The 20,298-nt window shown below is 35.5% G+C and overlaps 1 protein-coding gene across 5 annotated transcripts in view; it reads right to left on the bottom strand.

The window, feature by feature from the left end:
- Positions 1-20,298, bottom strand: part of cadps2 (Ca++-dependent secretion activator 2) — a 351,417-nt gene that overhangs the window by 174,552 nt on the left and 156,567 nt on the right. For all 5 annotated transcript variants that reach the window (XM_056451362.1, XM_056451364.1, XM_056451365.1 and 2 more), the window contains exons 4-6: positions 13,086-13,166; positions 10,695-10,925; positions 8,668-8,789 (exon numbers count right to left, since the gene is read on the bottom strand). In XM_056451362.1, coding sequence (XP_056307337.1) covers positions 8,668-8,789; positions 10,695-10,925; positions 13,086-13,166 — 434 coding nt within the window. The remainder of the gene's footprint in view (positions 1-8,667; positions 8,790-10,694; positions 10,926-13,085; positions 13,167-20,298) is intronic.

Raw genomic sequence — 20,298 nt, 5'->3', positions numbered from 1 at the left:
GCTGTAGAGACTGAGCCACGAAGAGGAAAGAGGACTCGTAAGCTGACTGAAAAGGGTCAGAAGTTGCAAGAAGAGAAGTTGGAAAGGTATGAACAGCGATTCAAAGTCAGTTATGAGAAATGGAAATCTCTTGTTAAAGAAGTAAAGTGGTTATTATCTGAGTCTTCCTCAATTGAATCATTACAAGATGTTATGGCAAGAATGATAAAAGCTTCTGCAGTTGTAGGCACTGGGTATGAAGATCTACGCCATTTGAGTATTCCTGACCATGATACACGTCGCCGAGTAGACAATTGTGAAGCAGTCACAAAGAAAATGGAGGTTTTGGTGAAGCATCATTTTGAAGGAAATAAGGAATTGGAGTCTGCATGGAGTGATAAAGACATAGAATTATCTGAGGAGGTCAGTGTGGGCACAAGGATTTCTAGAACATCTACATCGTCTCAAAGTAAGTCAAGATCTTCTAAGTTTTCAAGTTTATCTGCTGCCAAAAAACAAGAAGCTGCTGTTGAGGTTGCTGCTAATGAAGCCACTTTAGAAGTCTTAAGGGAACAGGATCGTCAGTTTAAGGAACTTCAGAAACTTGAAGCTGAAGATAAGAAGCGTATAGCTGAACAAGAAGCTGATGATTTGAAGCGCCGTGAAGAAGAGGCTAAGGTGAAAGCTCAGCATGAGGTGGAAAATGCAGCTAGACGCAAGTTATTAGAAGATAAACGCCGTGAACTGGAACGTTTGGAGACACTTAAGAAGTTAAATGCAGCTAAAGCACGTATGCAGATATATGAACAGAGTGAAGCTTCAGAAGATGATGAAATTTTGAGTGACTTGTCTCATGATTGTGACTTTAAAGAAATCCATGTGAATAAACAACACCACAGACCTGATAATTTGTCAACAAAAAATGTCACTCTACAGCCAACAGTGACAACTCCACAAATAGATAATACTTCTACTCTTGTCAAGGCTTTGACTGAATCTATGAGTGCCAATCGACTTCCTGTGCCAGAACCAATGGTTTTTAATGGGGATCCACTTAAGTTCAATGATTGGAAAACGTCCTTTCAAATGTTAATAGATAAGAAATCCATTCCTGCAGTGGAGAAGGTTTTCTATCTACGGAGGTATGTAGGGGATTCTGTCAAAAAGGCTCTTGAAGGACATTTTCTTCTTGGTACAGATTCTGCTTATTGTTCAGCTTGGAAGATTTTGGAGGAAAGATATGGAAATCCATTTCTTATAGCCAAATCATTTAGAGAGAAGCTTTATGCTTGGCAAAAGATTGGTCCCAAAGAAAGTCTGGAACTACAAGAGTTTGTAGATTTCCTCCGTAGCTGTGAGGCTGCAATTCCTCAAATTAAAGAACTTGAAGTGTTAAATGATTGTAATGAGAACCAAAAAATTCTTGCTAAGCTACCTGATTGGTTAACTTCAAGATGGAACAGAGAGGTGATGGAAACTGAAGAAAATACAAAATCATTTCCAAGTTTCAGCCAATTTGTTAAGTTCCTCACAAAGGAAGCCAAGATTGTGTGTAATCCTATAACATCACTTTATGCTCTGAAATCAAGCGATAAAGAGGGAACAAGGACATTTAAGACTCGAAGCTCTGTGGGAAAGGTGTTGGCGACTAATTCTGGTGGAAGCAACCTTGTCTTGGTGAGTTGTGTTTTTTGTCAAAAACATGGCCATAGTCTTCATAAATGTCATAAGTTCATGGAGAAGACAGTTGTTGAACGACACAAATTTGTCTATAAGAAGATGTTATGCTTTGGTTGTTTGAAGCCTGGACATCATTCAAGGATTTGTGAAAACCGAAGTGTCTGTGACATTTGTGCAAAAAAGCATCCTACCTGTCTTCATGAGGATCGATCAAGGAGTGTTGGAAATCATGGGGTGGCTGAAAACTTTAAGAAGAGTACAGATCTTTTTCAACATAGACACACAAGAGTTCTAAATGAGGCAACTTCGAACAAGGTTATGCAAGAAATTAATAATACCTGCACTTCTTCTATTATGCCTGTATGGGTGTCTACAACATCTGAACCAGAGAAGGAGATTCTGGTGTATGCTCTCCTTGATACACAAAGTGATACAACATTTATTCTTGAAGAGACTACACATGCACTGAATGTTAAGAAGGAAGCAGTTCAATTGAAACTTTCAACTATGGCTTCAAAGATAACAGTCGTTCCTTGTTTTAAAGTGAAGGGTCTTCAAGTTAGAGGATTTTATTCACAAATTAGGATTCCTCTGCCAACAACCTATTCAAGAGAGTTTGTTCCTGCCAGTAAAGATCATATTCCTACACCACAAACAGCGAAAGTATGGCCTCATCTTGAACATATTGCAGATGTCCTTGCTCCTCGACAAGGTTGTGATGTTGGCTTACTAATTGGATACAACTGTCCACAGGCTCTTCTTCCACGAGAGGTGGTGGCTGGTGAAGGAAATCAACCTTTTGCACAGAGGACCGATTTGGGATGGAGTGTAATTGGTCATGGTAATCCATGTGTTGACTCTGGTGATATTTATGGTACAAGTCATCAGGTTATTGTTAGGCAAGTAATGCCAAGCATACCGGCTTCTGTCAATCTTAAAATGAAGGTGCACTATGTCTGTCGAACCCAAATCAAGGAAATTGTTTCTCCAATAGATGTCATCATGGTGTTTGAATCTGATTTTTGTGAGCAAGAATCTGAGGATTGTTGTATGTCTCAAGAGGATCTTCTATTCCTAGAGAAAATGAAAGCAGGTACATCATTGAATGAGGCTGGACATTATGAAATGCCACTACCGTTTAAAGGTGATCGGCCTAACTTGCCAAACAATAAAGTCTGTGCAGTGTATCGTCTCAAATGCTTGGAAAGAAGATTTAAGAAGGATATGCAGTATTATAGTGATTATATTGCTTTCATGAATGAAATCATTGCCTGTGGAGATGCTGAGAAGGTTCCACCTGAAGAAGCTGAGAAATGTTCAGCATGGTACATTCCTCATCATGGAGTGTATCATCCGAAAAAATCTGGAAAAATTTGTGTCGTTTTTGATTGCTCTGCAAAGTTTCAAGGAACTTCTTTAAATGAACATCTTTTGACCGGCCCAGAGCTGACAAATACTCTGGTGGGTGTCTTGTGTCGTTTCAGGAAAAATCCAGTAGCAATTATGTGTGACATAGAACGCATGTTTCATCAGTTTCATGTCAAAGCAGAGGACCGAGATTATCTTAGTTTCTTATGGTGGGACAACGGCAATTTGGAAGCTCAACCCTCAGTGTATCAAATGAAAGTTCATTTATTCGGTGCAGCTTCTTCCCCAGGTTGTGCGAATTATGGTCTTAAACATCTAGCTGCTGAAGGAAGAGGAATGTTCACTGAAAATGTTATTAGGTTCATTCAAAGGAACTTTTACGTTGATGATGGATTAGTAAGTGTGCCAACTGAAGCTGAAGCAATTGCCCTTGTGACTGAAGCTAAGAAACTCTGTAGCACTGGGAAACTGCGACTTCACAAGTTCATTTCCAACAGTAAGAATGTCATCGCTTCAATCCCTCAAGAGGATCTTGCTAAAGGAGTAAAGGATTTGGATCTGGACCTGGGTGAGGTGTATGTGGAGAGAGCACTTGGTGTTCAATGGTCAATTGCATCTGATGAATTTCAGTTTAGAGTCACTGTAAAGGAACATCCATTCACTCGCAGAGGAGTGTTGTCAACGATAGCATCTGTGTTTGATCCACTTGGGTTTATGGCACCATTTATTTTGGTGGGCAAGAAGGTCCTGCAACAGTTGTGCTACAACAAGGCTAGTTGGGACGATTCATTGCCTGAAGACTTGCGATCTCAATGGGAACGTTGGCTTTTAGATCTGCCAAATTTAGCTGATGTGAAGAACCCACGATGTTATGTTCCACAGACGAGTAAAGAGGCCATTCGTTTTGAACTCCATCATTTCTCTGACGCTAGCATCTTGGGATATGGGGAATGCTCATATCTTCGAACAGTCAGTGCATCAGGTGAGGTTCATTGCTCTTTCGTCATGGGGAAGTCACGAGTTGCACCAACAAAAATAACAACTATACCAAGACTAGAACTTTCAGCTGCAGTGGTCGCTGTACGGGTCAGTGATATGCTCAATAGAGAATTGGACATTAAGGATTTACAGGAATGTTTCTGGATTGATTCTAAGGTCGTTCTGGGATACATCAACAATGATGCTAGGAGATTCCAAGTTTTTGTAGCTAATCGTGTTCAACGTATTAAGTTAAGTACTAATTCAAATCAATGGAAATATGTAGACACTGAAAACAATCCTGCAGATTCTGCATCTAGAGGTTTGACGGTCAAACAACTAGTGGCATCAAGTTGGCTCACGGGACCAAAATTCTTGTGGCAGAAAGATCTTCCCAGAGATGAAGTTAAGGTGGGAGATGTGATCACAAGTAATGATCCAGAGCTTCGAAAGGTTCAAGTTTTCAATATCCAAGCAAATAAAGAAAAATCATTGTTAGAACGTCTTCTTAAGTTCTCAGACTGGGCAAGAATGGTGAAGGCCATTGCCAGGCTTAAAAGGTATGTGAGAGAAGCTAAAGGTCTTGGATCCAAATCGTCTGAACCCACTACTTTGGAGCAAAGGAAAGATGCTGAGCTCTTTATTATTCGATTAGTTCAAGAAACAACCTTTTCCCATGAAATAACGAGTCTCAAGAAGCAACTAGTATTTACATCTCATGCTGAAACCAAAGGCCAGTTGTACAAGTTAAGTCCCTTTCTGGATAATCAAGGCATACTTCGAGTTGGAGGTCGCTTGGCAAATGCAACTCTTAATTTAGATGTAAAATATCCTGCCATTCTTCCAAGGAAAAATCATTCTCAGCATTACTAATTAAACATCATCACGAACGAGTACAACATCAAGGGCGAGGAATGACCGTGAATGAACTTCGGTCTAACGGTATATGGATTCTTGGATGCAGTAGTGCTGTTTCCTCTCACATATACAAATGCTTGAAATGTAGGAAATTCAGAAGGTGTGTAGAAGAGCAGAAAATGGCTGATCTCCCTGAAGATTGTGTGCAACCAACTCCACCTTTTCTATTTTGTGGGATGGATTGTTTTGGACCTTTTTATGTTACCGATGGTAGAAGGCAACTCAAACGTTATGGGTTGTTGTTGACCTGTATGTGTTCCAGAGCCATACACATTGAAATGCTTGATGCTCTGTCTACTGATGCATTTATTAATGCTCTGCGCTCCTTTATAGCCATTCGTGGAACAGTTCGCCAAATTCGATGTGATCAAGGTACAAACTTTGTGGGGGCAAACAGAGAATTTATGACTGCATTGAAAACAATGGATCAAGGGCAGATAAAGAAACTAGGATGTGAGTTGATTATGAACATTCCATCAGCAAGTCATATGGGAGGTGTCTGGGAAAGACAGATACGTACCGTAAGAAATGTTTTGACTTCTGTTCTTGACAAATGTCCTGGGACACTTGACAGTACTTCCCTGCGAACTCTGTTGTATGAGGTGATGGCTATTGTGAATAGCAGGCCTTTGACTGTTGAGCATTTGAATGACCCTTTAGGTCCAGAACCTCTTACCCCAAATCACATCTTGACGATGAAGTCCATGATTGTGGAACCACCACCTGGAGAGTTTGTTAAAGAAGATCTTTATCTCCGTAAACGATGGCGTAGAGTGCAGTATTTAGTCAACAACTTCTGGTCACGTTGGAAAAAAGAGTATCTTTTAAATCTTCAGCAGAGACAGAAATGGAATAAGAATCGCAGGAATGTGAAAGTGAATGACATAGTTATCCTTCAAGAGGATGTTTCACCACGCAACAAGTGGAAATTGGCAAAGGTGGTAGAAGTGTACCAGGGAAAGGATGGCAAAGTGAGACAAGTCAAGTTGTTAATGAGCGACTCTTCCCTTGATGGAAAGGGCAAGCGATTGTCTAAACCAAGTTACCTTGAGCGTCCAATACAGAAGGTAGTCCTTCTTCTTGAAGCTGATTGAAGACCGCTTGATTTACCTTATTACTCCATGGGTTGCATTATTTTTCATAATTATGTGTAAGTGTGATTTATAAAAATATATATTTATCAAATAAAATCACAAGTGATTTGGTGGGAGTGTAGCGTATGTCATGTGTCTTAAGATCTTATGCCAGTTTCACCTAGGAACTAATTAAGGCGGAGCTGATTGCAGGGGGAACTATAAAAATGATGCACCACTGTGAGTAGACAGACAAATGCATACACTTTCTAGCATTCAACAAGCTAAGGGATGCTTATGCTTTTCTGGAGTTTCTCCCTTCTGTAACCAGCCAATGAGGTATGTTTCTTTTGTATGATTTGTTGATTTTGTTTTATTTAAAGTGTAATGTTGTTGTTGTTGTTGTTGTTGTTGGTTTGTTTGGTGTGTGTATTTAACTTTGTTTATGAGCTATGCGATTTATATGAAGTTAAGATTATGTGCTCATTATATTATTTGTGACCTTAATGTGATTTGGATTAATTTGATATGGAAATGCACTGTTGTAATTTATTTGTTGTATGTTTTTAGTTCTTACGTCTGGTAAAGTCTGATGTCTTCTGATCTGCCCTGCTATGTTGAGAACTGAAGAATTGATATGAAAATAAACCAGTCAGTAGAAAAAAAAGACTCTTGCTCGTTTGTTGCTGGAGGGGAGCTACATATATAAAGCCTAATGGTACATTTATAAGTAGTATTTTAATAGTAATACACTTAAAAATGTTTGTTTGTATGGATTGTATACTAGTATTCCACTGTATTACATAGACAGGCATAGCCATTTGAGTTCTGAATAAGCCAATAGGCTCAACCCAACTGTTTAATGTAGTAAAAACCACTTTCTATATTCAAGTGCATTTTTTGTTTCCATGTATGAAATAAATAAACAGCCACTTTTCTAATTAAATGACATACATATAAATATATATTTTTAAGCTTACAGGCTAATTCACATGTTTCACGATCAGAATGCTAATAATAAATAAAAAGTATGTTTTTAATACTAGACAATACTTGATGTTTCTATCTTCTAGTGACTCAGTGACCGTTAAAACGAGTACATTCTCTAAGTGGTTCTGTCACTGTGTTTAATCCTTTCTGTGCAAGACTGTATAGTCAATGCCACACGAACTGTAAAGTGTTTAATATTGGTAATTCATTTGAAAATAAAAATAGCAAAATGTTCGTTAAGGGTTACATTTTTTGCTGGAGGAAACAGCTGTGCTGATGAGGTGAATGCAGAGAAAATTCAATGTCACGGAGGAGCAGTCGGGATACAGGTGATACAAGGTTATCTATATCATATAAGCAGATATTATAACAATTTATCAATAAACACACACCTCAAATGAAAAACAAATGAGTTCAAATGAAAAACAAAAGACAGGGAGGAGCCGAATTCTGCTGTTGTTTTCATATCAAATTAAAAGGGGACTGAGGCGATAATTTAGTGTACAGTTTATGAGCTAATCCCAAAAGTTTTAGGGGGGCTGAGTAGAAATATAGGGGGATAAAGCCCCCCTAAAATAGGCCTTCTGTTAAACCTTCTATTAAACTACAGTGACAACAATCTTTTTAAATGATGTAGGATCCTTTTATACCACATTATGCTATATAAAGGTTTAAATAATAAATATTCACTAAGTATTGCCAAACTGTTCACTGGAGAGCAGATTTGCATGTGTTTCTGATAATCCAACTCCTTACCACCAGAGAAAGCACTTACCAGAATACACACTGATTGATTCTGCTTTTTGGTTTGACCCGTTTTCTGTGTCAATGTAAAACAATATAGCAGTTAATATTGACATATAGCTTTAAAAATGTTGGAAGAAATTAAAAAAATTCTAAAGTCGCATCTAAAGTCACATTTTGGAGACTTTTTGAATTTGAAGTTTCAATTCTGAGAAATGAATTTTCACATTTGTGAGATATGAAACTGTCTATCTTCATGAAGTCTTGTTTTTTGACCTTTATTTTTCATTTGCTGTATAATACTGGATATAATATTGGATTTATGACTCTTCTTGACCTTGCACAACCACATTTGAGGACTGACCTTTTGATTTGCTAACCTCACCTTTCAGTTTACCTTATTTTTAGAGTTTAAGCTTGGTGTGTTTTACTTTTTGGAAAGAAGTCTCTTATTCTAACCAAGGCTCAATTTTTTCATAAACAAATCTGTATTTATATATTTATTTTTAACATATTTCTATTACATTTAGCTAAGCTGAATTTTTTAACTGGTTTTCAGAATCGCATAATGCTTATATGCTAAAGAAAATTTTTATTTTTCAATATTAAATCAGATGTGCTGCTTAAAAACACCATGAAACGGAAGAGGTTGTTTTATTTATTTATTTTTTCCACTTATGTCTTCTTAAAAAAAGAAAATAATGTGGATCAGGATTTGATTTTTTCCACTGGGAACTGATTAGATACTCTACTTGTTTGCTAGTGCTATCATTTCTTTTGAGCAACAGGTTGTTCCATTATCAAGACAGTAAACATTATAAAAAAGTTGCTACAAGGAAGAAAAGTTACGCTGAATGAAGTCGGGTGGATTAAAAAATTAATTGTAATTTAATAATAATGTCATCATATTTTAATGGTTTATTAACGCCATACTTACTGTGGTCTGGAGGCTTCGGCTTGATCCGTCTGAAGCTTTTCACCTCCCTCCACCTCCATGGTGCAGTACACAATTCGATTAGGAGCAACAGATTTCAGCCCCTGAACCTCTATGATCACAATCTAAACAAAAAGACCATATAATAAGACTTTGTCTGACATTTGAAAAGCATTTAATTATATTTAATGCTGGGTAAAATTTACCCATGATTAATCGCTTGCAATAAAAGTTTGTCTTGACAATTTAAGTGTGTGTACTGTGTGTATTTATTTCTAAAAATACACACAGGCATGCATTTATTTGAGAAGATGTTTATATTTGTTTAGATATAAAATATATGTGTACATGATACAAATGATATATAAATTTTAATTTCTATGTAACAAAACTGTTTTGGATAGTTTTGTTTCTTTGTATGCGTGTTTCACATACAGTATACAGTACAGTGTATAATACACACACATGTAATATAATGTGTATTTATGTAGCGCATCTATCGTGTATGACCATACACCCAAAGTGCTTCATAATCATGAGGGGGGGTCTCTCCATACCACCACCAGTGTGCAGCATCCACTTGGATGATGCGACGGCAGCCACAGGATAACGGCACCAGTACAGTAATCACACACCAGATAAAGACGGAGTGGAGAGACAGTGATAGATAAAGGCAGATGGTGGGAATTTGGCAAAGACACAAGATTGTTTTGACATACATTATGTCAAAACAAACTTTTATTTGGATGTAATTAATCTTTGCCCACCACTAATTATTTTTGTAGTTGTCCAAGAAGTAACAACTGAGCATTTGCAAAGACCCACCCACCTTTAGTTACCATTGCTATTTCAGACAAACAATGTAGTTCTCACACTATACATGTTCTCAGCAAAGAGGAAACTTACAACACAATGAAAGACATCTTAAACAAGATCTTTGCTATTAAATTGGGTCATTTTGTCACTTTTTTAAACAAACTCAATCAAATACTGTTTTCCTGCTATATAATGTGTCGTTACTGTATTGCCTTAGTATAAATGTCTTTTCATAGGCACAAAAATAAACATTGAAACATTTCAAAACTATTTTGTTTCAACTACAGAACACTGTCAACACATACACTACCTGATAAACCGTCTTCAATCACAGTTGTAAGAGCAACAAATAATAATTTGACTTCTAGTTAATCATTTGGAAAAGTGGCAAAAGATAGATTTTATCAGATGATCATCTGTTGAACTGCATCCCAATCATCACAAATCCTGCAAAAGACCTATTGGACCTGCATGGACCCAAGATTCTCACAGAAATCAGTCAAGTTGGGTGAACAAAAAATCATGGTTTAGGGTTACATTCAGTATGGGCGCATGCGGGAGATCGGCAGAGTGGATGACAGCATCAACAGCCTGATGTGTCAAGACATTTGTGCTGCCCATTACATTACAAACCACAGGAAAGGGCAAATTCTTCAGCAGGATAGCGCTCCTCATACTTCAGCCTCCACATCAAAGTTCCTAAAAGCAAAGAAAGTCAAGGTGCTCCAGGATTGACCAGCCCAGTCACCAGACATGAACATTATTGAGCATGTCTGGAGTAAAATGAAGGAAAATAATCTAGAGCCCTTTTATATAAGCCACTTCTGATACCAAATGATTAACTAGAAGTCAAGTTATTATTTGTTGTTCCTAAAACTTGGATAGGCGACAAGGACTTTTGTCAGGTAGTGTACATTTTTTAAGTTTAAGCCCACCGAAATTAATCACTGTGGTCGTATTTGTTTGTTGGACAATTTGGTAGATTAAGCATTTTGATTGGTCTGATCACCTGTCAATCAATCAACCTTTCATTGCGAAAACCAATTGCACTTGGTCTAGATATTTGACCAATTTTTAAAGGAAGGTGAAACTTAGCAAATGTCTAATTCCATGTTAATAAAATGCTTGAATTAGGTCTGCAATTGAGATACATGTACAAAATTAATGACCAGTGTGATGGTGTCTGTAAAGATAGAATGGTTATTAATCTCTACCTCTAAAGAAAACGACAGCACTACGTCAGACTTGGAGAGAGGCAAGTCGTTCTCATCACCGATGTCTAGGAAGCTGTTCATGGGTGTGAGTTTGGGCTTGACTTTGGGCTTGAAGTCTTTGGCCACAGGTTGGCTCTCTAGGTTAGCCATTAGCAGGTTAACGGATGACCTGAGCTCCTCCACGTACATCATCTCCATGTCTTTGGAAATAAACTTTGGGAACTTCCTCTCCTATTGGATGCAGAAAAAAAAAGAAATTACTGTAGCACTGTAATTATCACTTGTACCTGTACAGTTCATTTTACCTGATATAACCTATGACAATAGACCACAAAAAAGTCCTTTTTTTTAAAATAGAGATTTGTAAATTAAATAAAAGCTGAATAAATAAACTTTACATTATTTACAACTATTTTAAAATCAGGAAGATGAGGGTTATAGGATATTGAGAAATCTTGAATTTTTTAAGTTGTCCACATTAAGTTCTTGGCAATGTACAATACTACTCAAAAATTAAAAAAGTTTTAATTTATTTAAAGTAAGACTTTTTCTAAATATCTTATCTTTACATGATGCAAGATATTTTTATTATAAAAATAATTATAATCCTGACCCTAGTGGTTAGTGTGTCATTCCTAGTGGTTCATTTGCCACTATCTTATCATATTTAGTTACAAATCACATATATATTTAAATTTTTTAAATAACTTTAAAATAATGTTATGTGCCTGGGGTGTAGCTTTGTTGTTCCCTCCTCCCGCTTCTGTTTTTATATGCTGTCTGCTATCCTTCTAAAACCTAGGTGTTCTGATTGGCTCAGAGAGTTTTCACGAGTGGACTAATGAGGAAAGGATGGGGGTCATTTAAGCTCTCCAGTGATGGCTCGCACCAGACTTGGGGGAATACTAGATGTTCAAGACTCTTTCAAGCACCTCAATTATTTGGATCAACTGTGTTTGATTAGGGTTGGAGTAAAACTGTGCAGAGCTGCGGACCTCCTGGAATTGAGTTTGAGATCTATGAATTAGCAGGTGTTTAATTTGATATTTTCTTTTATTTGGCACTGCTTATTTTCTTCCCTCTATCAGGTTTGCTTATTATTTTCTTTTGCACTTATTGTACACATTTGTAAATATACTTTGTGCTTGAATTATTATTTTTCTTTCTTCTCTTTATTATTGTGAATAAAGGGAACCCCTTTTTGCCACGTCCGTTGTCTGTTTCAGTTCATAGGGGCTAACGTCTCAGGGGAATTTGAAAAGTTATTGGGTTGTCATCATTATGGTTAGCCCTTTTCATCCTCCGAGCTACATGGGGAATTACAAATAAATAAATGGGATTTGTTTTTGTTTCGTTCATTCATTCATTCATGAATGCATCCCTAATTGGTTGACAATGTTAAAATCGGAATATTTTAAAATACGATTATATCATTATGACAAAACAACATACTAAACTATCCTCAGATTTTTTTTGTTTTTAATGTCGTCACCTTATATCATATATTATTTGCTCCAAAACTATTTACAATATTATTTAATCCACAACATTCTAACAGAAAATAAATGCTTAAAAAAGCTTTTGAAATGCTTGGAAAAAATGACTATTTAAACTAAATTATATAACTGAAATCTTCGAATTTATTTATTTATTGTCTGTCTGTCTGTCAGAAAAAAAGATTTGTCAAAAAAAAAGCAGTGCATTACCAGCTATTTGTCCTTGAATCATGGCTCTCATGTGTGAATGATACACTGACATAAATGTTGTTAAGTAACCATCTTACAAGATATACGTTAAGTTACAGTGTTCAGCATAATTGAGGTCACCCCATTTTGAAAATTAATATTTTATCCATTTCTCAGTGAATATAGGCAATGGATTTTGGTGCATTTAAACAAAACAGATTTATTAAACATATTTTTATTAAAATAATATTTTAGTCACCAAACATATTTAGAAATTGAAAGCTAATACAATTAAATTCAAGCAAAATATTGAAAAAAAATACAACCTGCAAAATAAAAAAAAAAAAAATTTTTTTGCTTCTCTTGATTTTTCCTCTTTTTCAAATTTGCATTTAATATTTTTCTATAACATCAATTTGGCTGTACTAGTTTTTGGACCGTTATCAAAAGTTATTTTGTTAGATAAGCTCCAGATCTGGCTTCAGTACTGACTAATCTAATGTATATTCACAAATATAATATTGTAGAGCTTCCTATTAAAAATATGAATTGAAAAGACAGATATGTCAAAACACAAATACTGTAATAAAAAAAATTGCACCTCTCAATCTTCAAGAAAATCAAATGCATCATGCAGTCCTAATTTTGACAACAATCTGTATACATTTTTACACTGTAAAGACAGAAACAGGTGAACATTTCTTACTCTGGCTATTTTCTCAGCCAGCTGCAGTCGCCCGTCCAGCTCTCTACGGATTTGCGCTGCCTGCTCGTCCACATTGTCCAGCTGCATGGGAAACACAAGACAAAGCTTATCTATTCGACATGGTTTGTAAACCCACTGACTGCAGGTAGATCTGAGTAGATCAAAGCTGACCGTGATGAAAAGACAGAAAAGATGGGCTTAATATCTGCCACGATTATTCATGTAATCTCTTTTGAGCCTCATGAGGCAGCAATGGCACTTGGATGGGCCATACTGAGGAGATATGAGATCATAAAAAACGTTTAATGTCTTTATCTGTTCGCTGAGCGGCTCTGGCATGCCCTCAAATATAGCGTTTTTGGAGTGTGAAACACACACACACAAACGCACCCACACAGCACCGCTGGCATGTTGTCAAGACAGGGTTTCCTCTCCATGAGTGGGAAATCTCTGTGTATCACACACACACACACACATACATATACACGCATACACCACCCCCTCTATAGCACTGTTTCCACTTGATAAGCTCCTCTCCCTGCGGCAGCAGTAGGGTGGACTCCTCTCTCCTATTTCATGCTGTGCTATTACTGTGCCATATAGTTCACTCGAAAATTTTTGTTTTTTTTAATTAAGTGGTGCTTACCGAAACTCATGTTTAGTGATGTGAACAAATCCCAAATACAGAGTATTCAATAACTATTCCTACAAATTAGTGCTGCAGATCCACAGATGTTAATTAATGTTATGCTGGAACAAGCAATTAATGTCTATTGTTAGCCATAAACTAATAAACTGATATATTTATAAATTTATATATTATATATGACCCCGTCAAAGCAGTTTTTATATTTATATAGACAATAATAAATATATATATAAATATAAATTGAAGTCTTAGATATAAGACATAAATTATCATTTAATATTTCATATTTGTCCCAGTGTTTGAAACCTGCATCAGCTGAAACTAGAAAAAACACTTGTGTCGCATGTGGTTTTGCATTCCGTCAAGTGTATTATAGGGCCTTTATTGATTCATTAGGGTCTTATTTCATATACTGGACAGAATATATGAAAAAATATATATTTTTTACTGTGACACCAATCATACAGAGCTTAATTCTGTATTTATACTTTTTCTTTAGTCTCCTGCTGGGTTCTAGTGCCTCCCCCCTGAGGATTACATTTAGGGTCTGCTGTGTTACATTAATACAAACGAATGAAAACAAAAAAAAATAGTTCTATGTAGAAACAACGCATCAGTTGAGGTTATAATGTTATTGCACTATAAAATAACTGTTCGAAAGTAGTTTATAATTTTATTTAATAATTTATTCCAGTGAATTTTCAGCTTCATTACTCCAGTCTTCAGAGTCACATAATCCTTCAGAAACGAATCTACTATTAATTATTATTATTATTATTATTATTATTATTATTATTATTATTAATATTATTATTATTATTATTATTATTATTATTAATAATAATAGTAATAAAAGCAGTAATGGCTGAAGTAATCATTTAATTTGAAACTACAAACAATTAAAAAGCAGTTATTTTTAATTTTAATAAATATTTAACAATTTAACTTTTTTTTTTTTTTACTTTTAATAAATGCATAATTGATGAACAAAGTAATGTTGTTTAAAAAAAGATTAAAAAAAAAAAAAAAAAAAGCTGACCTCAAACTTTTGACTGGTAGTGTATATTGTAAAATATAGCATTACTGTGAAATAAATTTACTTATACCATGAAATAGAAATTTGATCATACTGCCCATTCATTCTCATGAGAGAGAATCTGTCTGAACCCCACAGAGAACTGACATGCTACATGTCAATCATATTCTTTGTTCTACACTCAGCTTGTTCAAACTACTTATTTAAAGTGAGGGTGGGGCTTAATTGTTGTTTGTTCAATCTGCTTAAATTAGTTCCATTAACTTAATGGATTTGTGTTGGATTGTGTAGAACCATGCATTTTTACTTATGTATTGCCATCTGCATTTTGATGTCAGAAAGTTCAAGTGAATGCAAACAATGTGATTAATAATCAGAAGCCTGACAATTTATTACTAGTAGCAAGAGCCCTTTATTTTGATCTGTGTAGCTTAAGCCTGAACCGGAATCTTACACTGTATTCATTTCCTGAAGCAAAATGTTCTGACCATACATTTTGTATCATTTGGTGCTGTACATAAGAAATTATACAATGCTCTTTTTAAATAACCTAACATTTCATTGAACATGTTGGACAACATAAAATTCCAATTTGAAAGTGTCTGACATTATGCTGAATGGTAAACTATATAAAACAGAACCCTTTTCAATGATTTGCTTTCATTTGATGCGTTTTTTTTCCTTCCTTGTTTTTCAGTGAAAACATAAACTGAAACATAATTGCGCAAGTGTTTTAAGTTTGTGCATTTTATATAAATAAATGTATTGTTCCTCTCAACGAAGTGCTGCAGTTTAAATTAAGCAACAATATTCTGATGTTACGCTTCTGTTGTTCGCACATGTAAAAATAAACCCTTCAAAAGATATTTTCAAGGGTCAAGTACTGTTAATGAAGTGCAAACAAGCGTTTTTTTTAATTAAGAAAGTTATCTCTGAGGTGTTTTGTTCTTATTGTAGCATATTTTTGTAATATTATTTTGTTCATATTTGTCTGTTTAAGCCTAGAGGTCTTGTTTTACTGTTTTCATTTTTTTTACTCTTAGAAAAATGATCAAACATTTACACATCTATTTTATAGCTTGCTCATCATATAAGTTCATAATTATGATAAAAATATGAATGCAAACAAAGGTTAATAAAAGTCTTATCACTTTAAAGTAATAAATAAAATTACGGATATAGCCTAATAATAGATTCCGGTTTCATTTTTTATACAACCCTGTCCTCAGCTTCCAAAACAAATATATTCATTAAATGTGTAAACTAGGTCTACAAGCTCAAAGGTCAAATCCTAAGGTGTACCAAGGAAAAATGCAACACAACCAAATAATATAAAGACCTAATGTGATGCAGTTTTATTTTTATTCCAGTTAGTTTTCTTATGTTTAGTCTTTTACTACTCTAAAGTTTATTAGTATCAATTATTGAGTAATGTTTTGTTAATAGTTTAGTTTTAATTACCTTTAAGGCTTTAAATAGTCTAGCTCCTGTTTATCTAACCCAGTGTTTCCCAACCCTGTTCCTGGAGGCACACCAACAGTTCGTGTTTTGGATGTCTCCCTCATCTGACCCATTAACTTCAGGTTTTGGAGTCTCTTCTAATGTTCTGATGAGTTGTTTCAGGTGTGTTTGATTAGGGAGAGAATGAAAATGTGTACTGTTGGCATGCCTTCAGGAACAGGGTTGGGAAACTCTGCATTAGAAGAGACTCCAAAACCTGAAGTTAATGGGTCAGATGAGGGAGACATCCAAAACATGAACTGTTGGTGTGCCTCCAGGAACAGGGTTGGGAAACACTGATCTAACCAACCTTCTGCCTTACTACAATCCAACCTGGTCTTTAAGATAACTCAGGGCTTCTGGTAGTACCCAGAATTACAAAGTCCACTAATGGAGGTCGATCATTTTCTTACATGGCTCCTAAAGTCTGAATAGCATGTCTCTCCATTCAAAACTACATTAAAGACTTAGAAGACATAAAATATATATTTTAATAAAGCATATACACAATGTATCACATAACTGTAGGACGCGTGAGTGTGTTCTATGCAGGTGAATGGGCTTGATAAACCACCAGTAAGACACATTCTTCCTGTCTTAATGCACCAGGCACTTTGTTAGAAATACCTCTATGTTTTATTTGTTTGTTTGTATAGCTAATACAGTTATTAGTAATTAATATATATTATTAGTAACTAATAAACCATGATAAATAATACATTTTTTATTTGATAACGATTTCACATAACATTGTGACTTAAAAAATTGTTTAAGGACAGTTGAAGTCAGTTTTATTATTAAAGTGATTAAAATTGTTACACTGCTTATTACATTTAAAACAGAGTAACGTGATCTGCATTCTGCAACCTATTACATTTTCAACTTCCTGCTCATAACGACCCATATCTCACTATAAACAATCTACAACACACTAGCAACCACCCAGCAAATCTTAGAAACCAACCATTTTAACTGGCACATATTATAGATAGATACCACAATCAATGAACTGTTCTGATTTCATTCGTTATATCAAAAACACTAAGAACATCTAAGAACGGCACGTACCAATCTAATTTTAATAGGGGTCTGTTTGAATGAAGCAGTATGATGCTCTCTATAATGAGGCCGGGTAATGTCTGCCATGCTTTGCTGAGCCGATCTCCTGCTCCCATCACATCAACGTTCATTATTGACTCATTCTATTAACATATGCAAATCTACAAATGCCTCCAAAAAAATCTCGCATAAGGAGCGTGTGGGAGAAAGCCGACCAGATGAAGGCCTCTTATCAGCCTGGTTAAATGTGGGAGGCCTTAATGATGTAGTTAACCACGTCTAGGCAGATGGAAAGAGGCCAGTTTGTGTTAAAGGAAATGCACCTCTGAAACAAACAGGATGTAATGAGAGCATTGCAGGAATGAAACTGCTGTTAAACATTTACTAATAATAATAATAATAATAATACGCCTAATGACTCTACTGACAGTAGGAGGTCGAGGTCAAGGTAAGACATGATCACGTGATAATATTAGTGGCTTTCTTCTAAGTTGCGAACTGTGAATAACATTTGCACTTTGATGGCTATAATACTGTAAATACATATGTAAACATCCTCATGGGGATTGACTTTACCGCAGAGGTCTTCTGACATCTGTCAGATTAATAAAATACTTTTTTTTTTTTCATTTAGTGAGCAATACACGTGGGATAATTAAAAAAAACCTTCAAAGGGAATCGAAATTAAGCACGCTTTACGATACTGGCCACTAATTAAGTATTAACGGTCCCATCTATTCCAGTTTCTGACAGGTAATTAAGGTCTGTGCAAAAGCAGATAATCAGCAACATTCATAGCTTATTTATCCATAATTAGTGAGTAATAATTCTTGTGTTTGCTGTCAGCATGCAATTTCGACTGTGAGGTATATGTCTGAATGCACACCGCAATAAATGTGACTTAATTAAGATAAGGTTGGAGCTGCAGACAGGATCAGGGCCAATTGAATTCTCTTTCAGCTTCACTTGTTGCGCTCAGAAAATTACACTAGGATGACCTACCTGTTACTTCCACAGAATATCGCAAGATGCATTTAATATCCCAATCGTTTGCAAGGTCAGCTGATGCAATTATTTTTTTAATGATTTGATCTTGATGTGCGGGCATATCAATTTGAGCTAATTTAAGACTTGCAGAAGATGTCTGTGACAACCTGTTGGGTTCAGAAATATTTTTCTTTTCTCAATGGTAAAATAAAAATGGTGTTAATTTTAAATGATTTGTTGAAATGTATGGCAGTAATTAACTGTGTAAACATGTTATTTCACAGTGTCATACTAAACATGTTCCATGTACCTAAAAGTATTTTTCTACAGCTAACTTTAAACCAAATACTCAATGCTGATCCTAATAATGCACATGTGGTTATCAAATATTACTAAGTAATGTATAGTTGCTATACACTACCTGACAAAAGTCTTGTCATTGATCCCAGTTGTAAGAGTAACAAATAATAACTTGACTTCTAGTTGATCATTTGGAAAAGTGGCAGAAGGTAGATTTTTCCGATGAATCATCTGTTGAACTGCATCCCAATCATCGCGAACACTGCAGATGACCTATTGGAATCCGCATGGACCCAAGATTCTCACGGAAATCAGTCAAGTTTAAAGTAAAAATCATGATTTGGGGTTACAAATTTGGGCCCACATTAAGTATGGGCGCGTGCGAACAATCTGCAGAGTTGATTGCAACATCAGCAGTCTGAGGTATCAAGACATTTATGCTGCCCATTACATTACAAACCACAGGTAAGGGCAAATTCTTCAGCATGACAGCGCTCCTTCTCATACTTCAGCCTCCACATCAAAGTTCCTGAAAGCAAGGAAGGTCAAGGTTTGGCCAGCCCAGTCACAGGCATGAACATTGAGCATGTCTGGGGTAAGATGAAGGAGGAGGTGAATCCAAATAATCTTAATGAACTCTAGGAGTTTGTCAAGAACACTTTTTTTGCCATTTCAGATGACTTTATTAATAAGTTATTGCAGAGATGTATGGATGCAATCCTCCAAACTCATGGGAGTCATACACATTATTAACTCTTTTCCCACTGCACAATGACTTTATATTCTACACTGTACATTATTTCTGTTAAGTGACAAGACTTTTTTTAAGCAAAGTCAGACCTTTCTGTCCTAAATAAAACATTAAAAAAAAAAAAAAAAAAAAAAAAAAAAAAAAAAAATCAAGGCATGATCATATTTTATTTCGGTAGAATAAGCGTAATCAAGAGGCCTTTGCCTTTAGCCACTTCTGATACCAAATGATCAAATAGAAATCAAGCTATTATTTGTTGTTCCTGAAAACTTGGATAGCCAACAAGACTTTTGTCAGGTAGTGTACACTATAAAAGGACATTGCAAAAAAAGAAGTGTCAATTGTAATTAATGTACAATGGCAACAATAATAGCTTTATATATATAAATATATATAAATATATAAATAAATATATATATATATATATATATATATATATATATATATATATATGAAGCCACTTGTGAAACCTATGGGTGACGTCACAGATACTCCATCCATATTTTTTACAGTCTATATTGCAGCTTTAATTATAGATTCTTTATTTTTAACTTGATCATTTGTTTACACTAATTCTGTATTTTTTACACCCAACTTAACATATACCTCCCTTTAAGCACAAGTGCAGCCTCATGTCCGAGTGCTGACAACTTGAAGTGTTTCTAGCTTTTACACAGCAAGCTTTCGAAATCTGTTATGATTGGCAGTTTGAAAGTTTGAAATGTCCCCAGCTGGCCAGATAATTCTGTCATGAATCGCTGGTTTTGACAGCCAGAATGACCACGTCAGCCATTTCCCAGCACGATGATGCAAACTGTGGCTAAATAAAGACTAATAAAACTGCCAAAACACAGACAGTGTAATGGACATCCCACTGAAATATACCGGCAGTACAGCACAGCGGCTTTGTGTTCATAATGCATTAGAATTG

Source organism: Danio aesculapii, chromosome 25 (assembly GCF_903798145.1).
Source record: "Danio aesculapii chromosome 25, fDanAes4.1, whole genome shotgun sequence".
Lineage (NCBI taxonomy): Eukaryota > Metazoa > Chordata > Actinopteri > Cypriniformes > Danionidae > Danio > Danio aesculapii.
The sequence above is the reverse complement of the archived record's forward strand: the minus strand, read 5'-3'. Positions and strand labels throughout refer to the sequence as shown.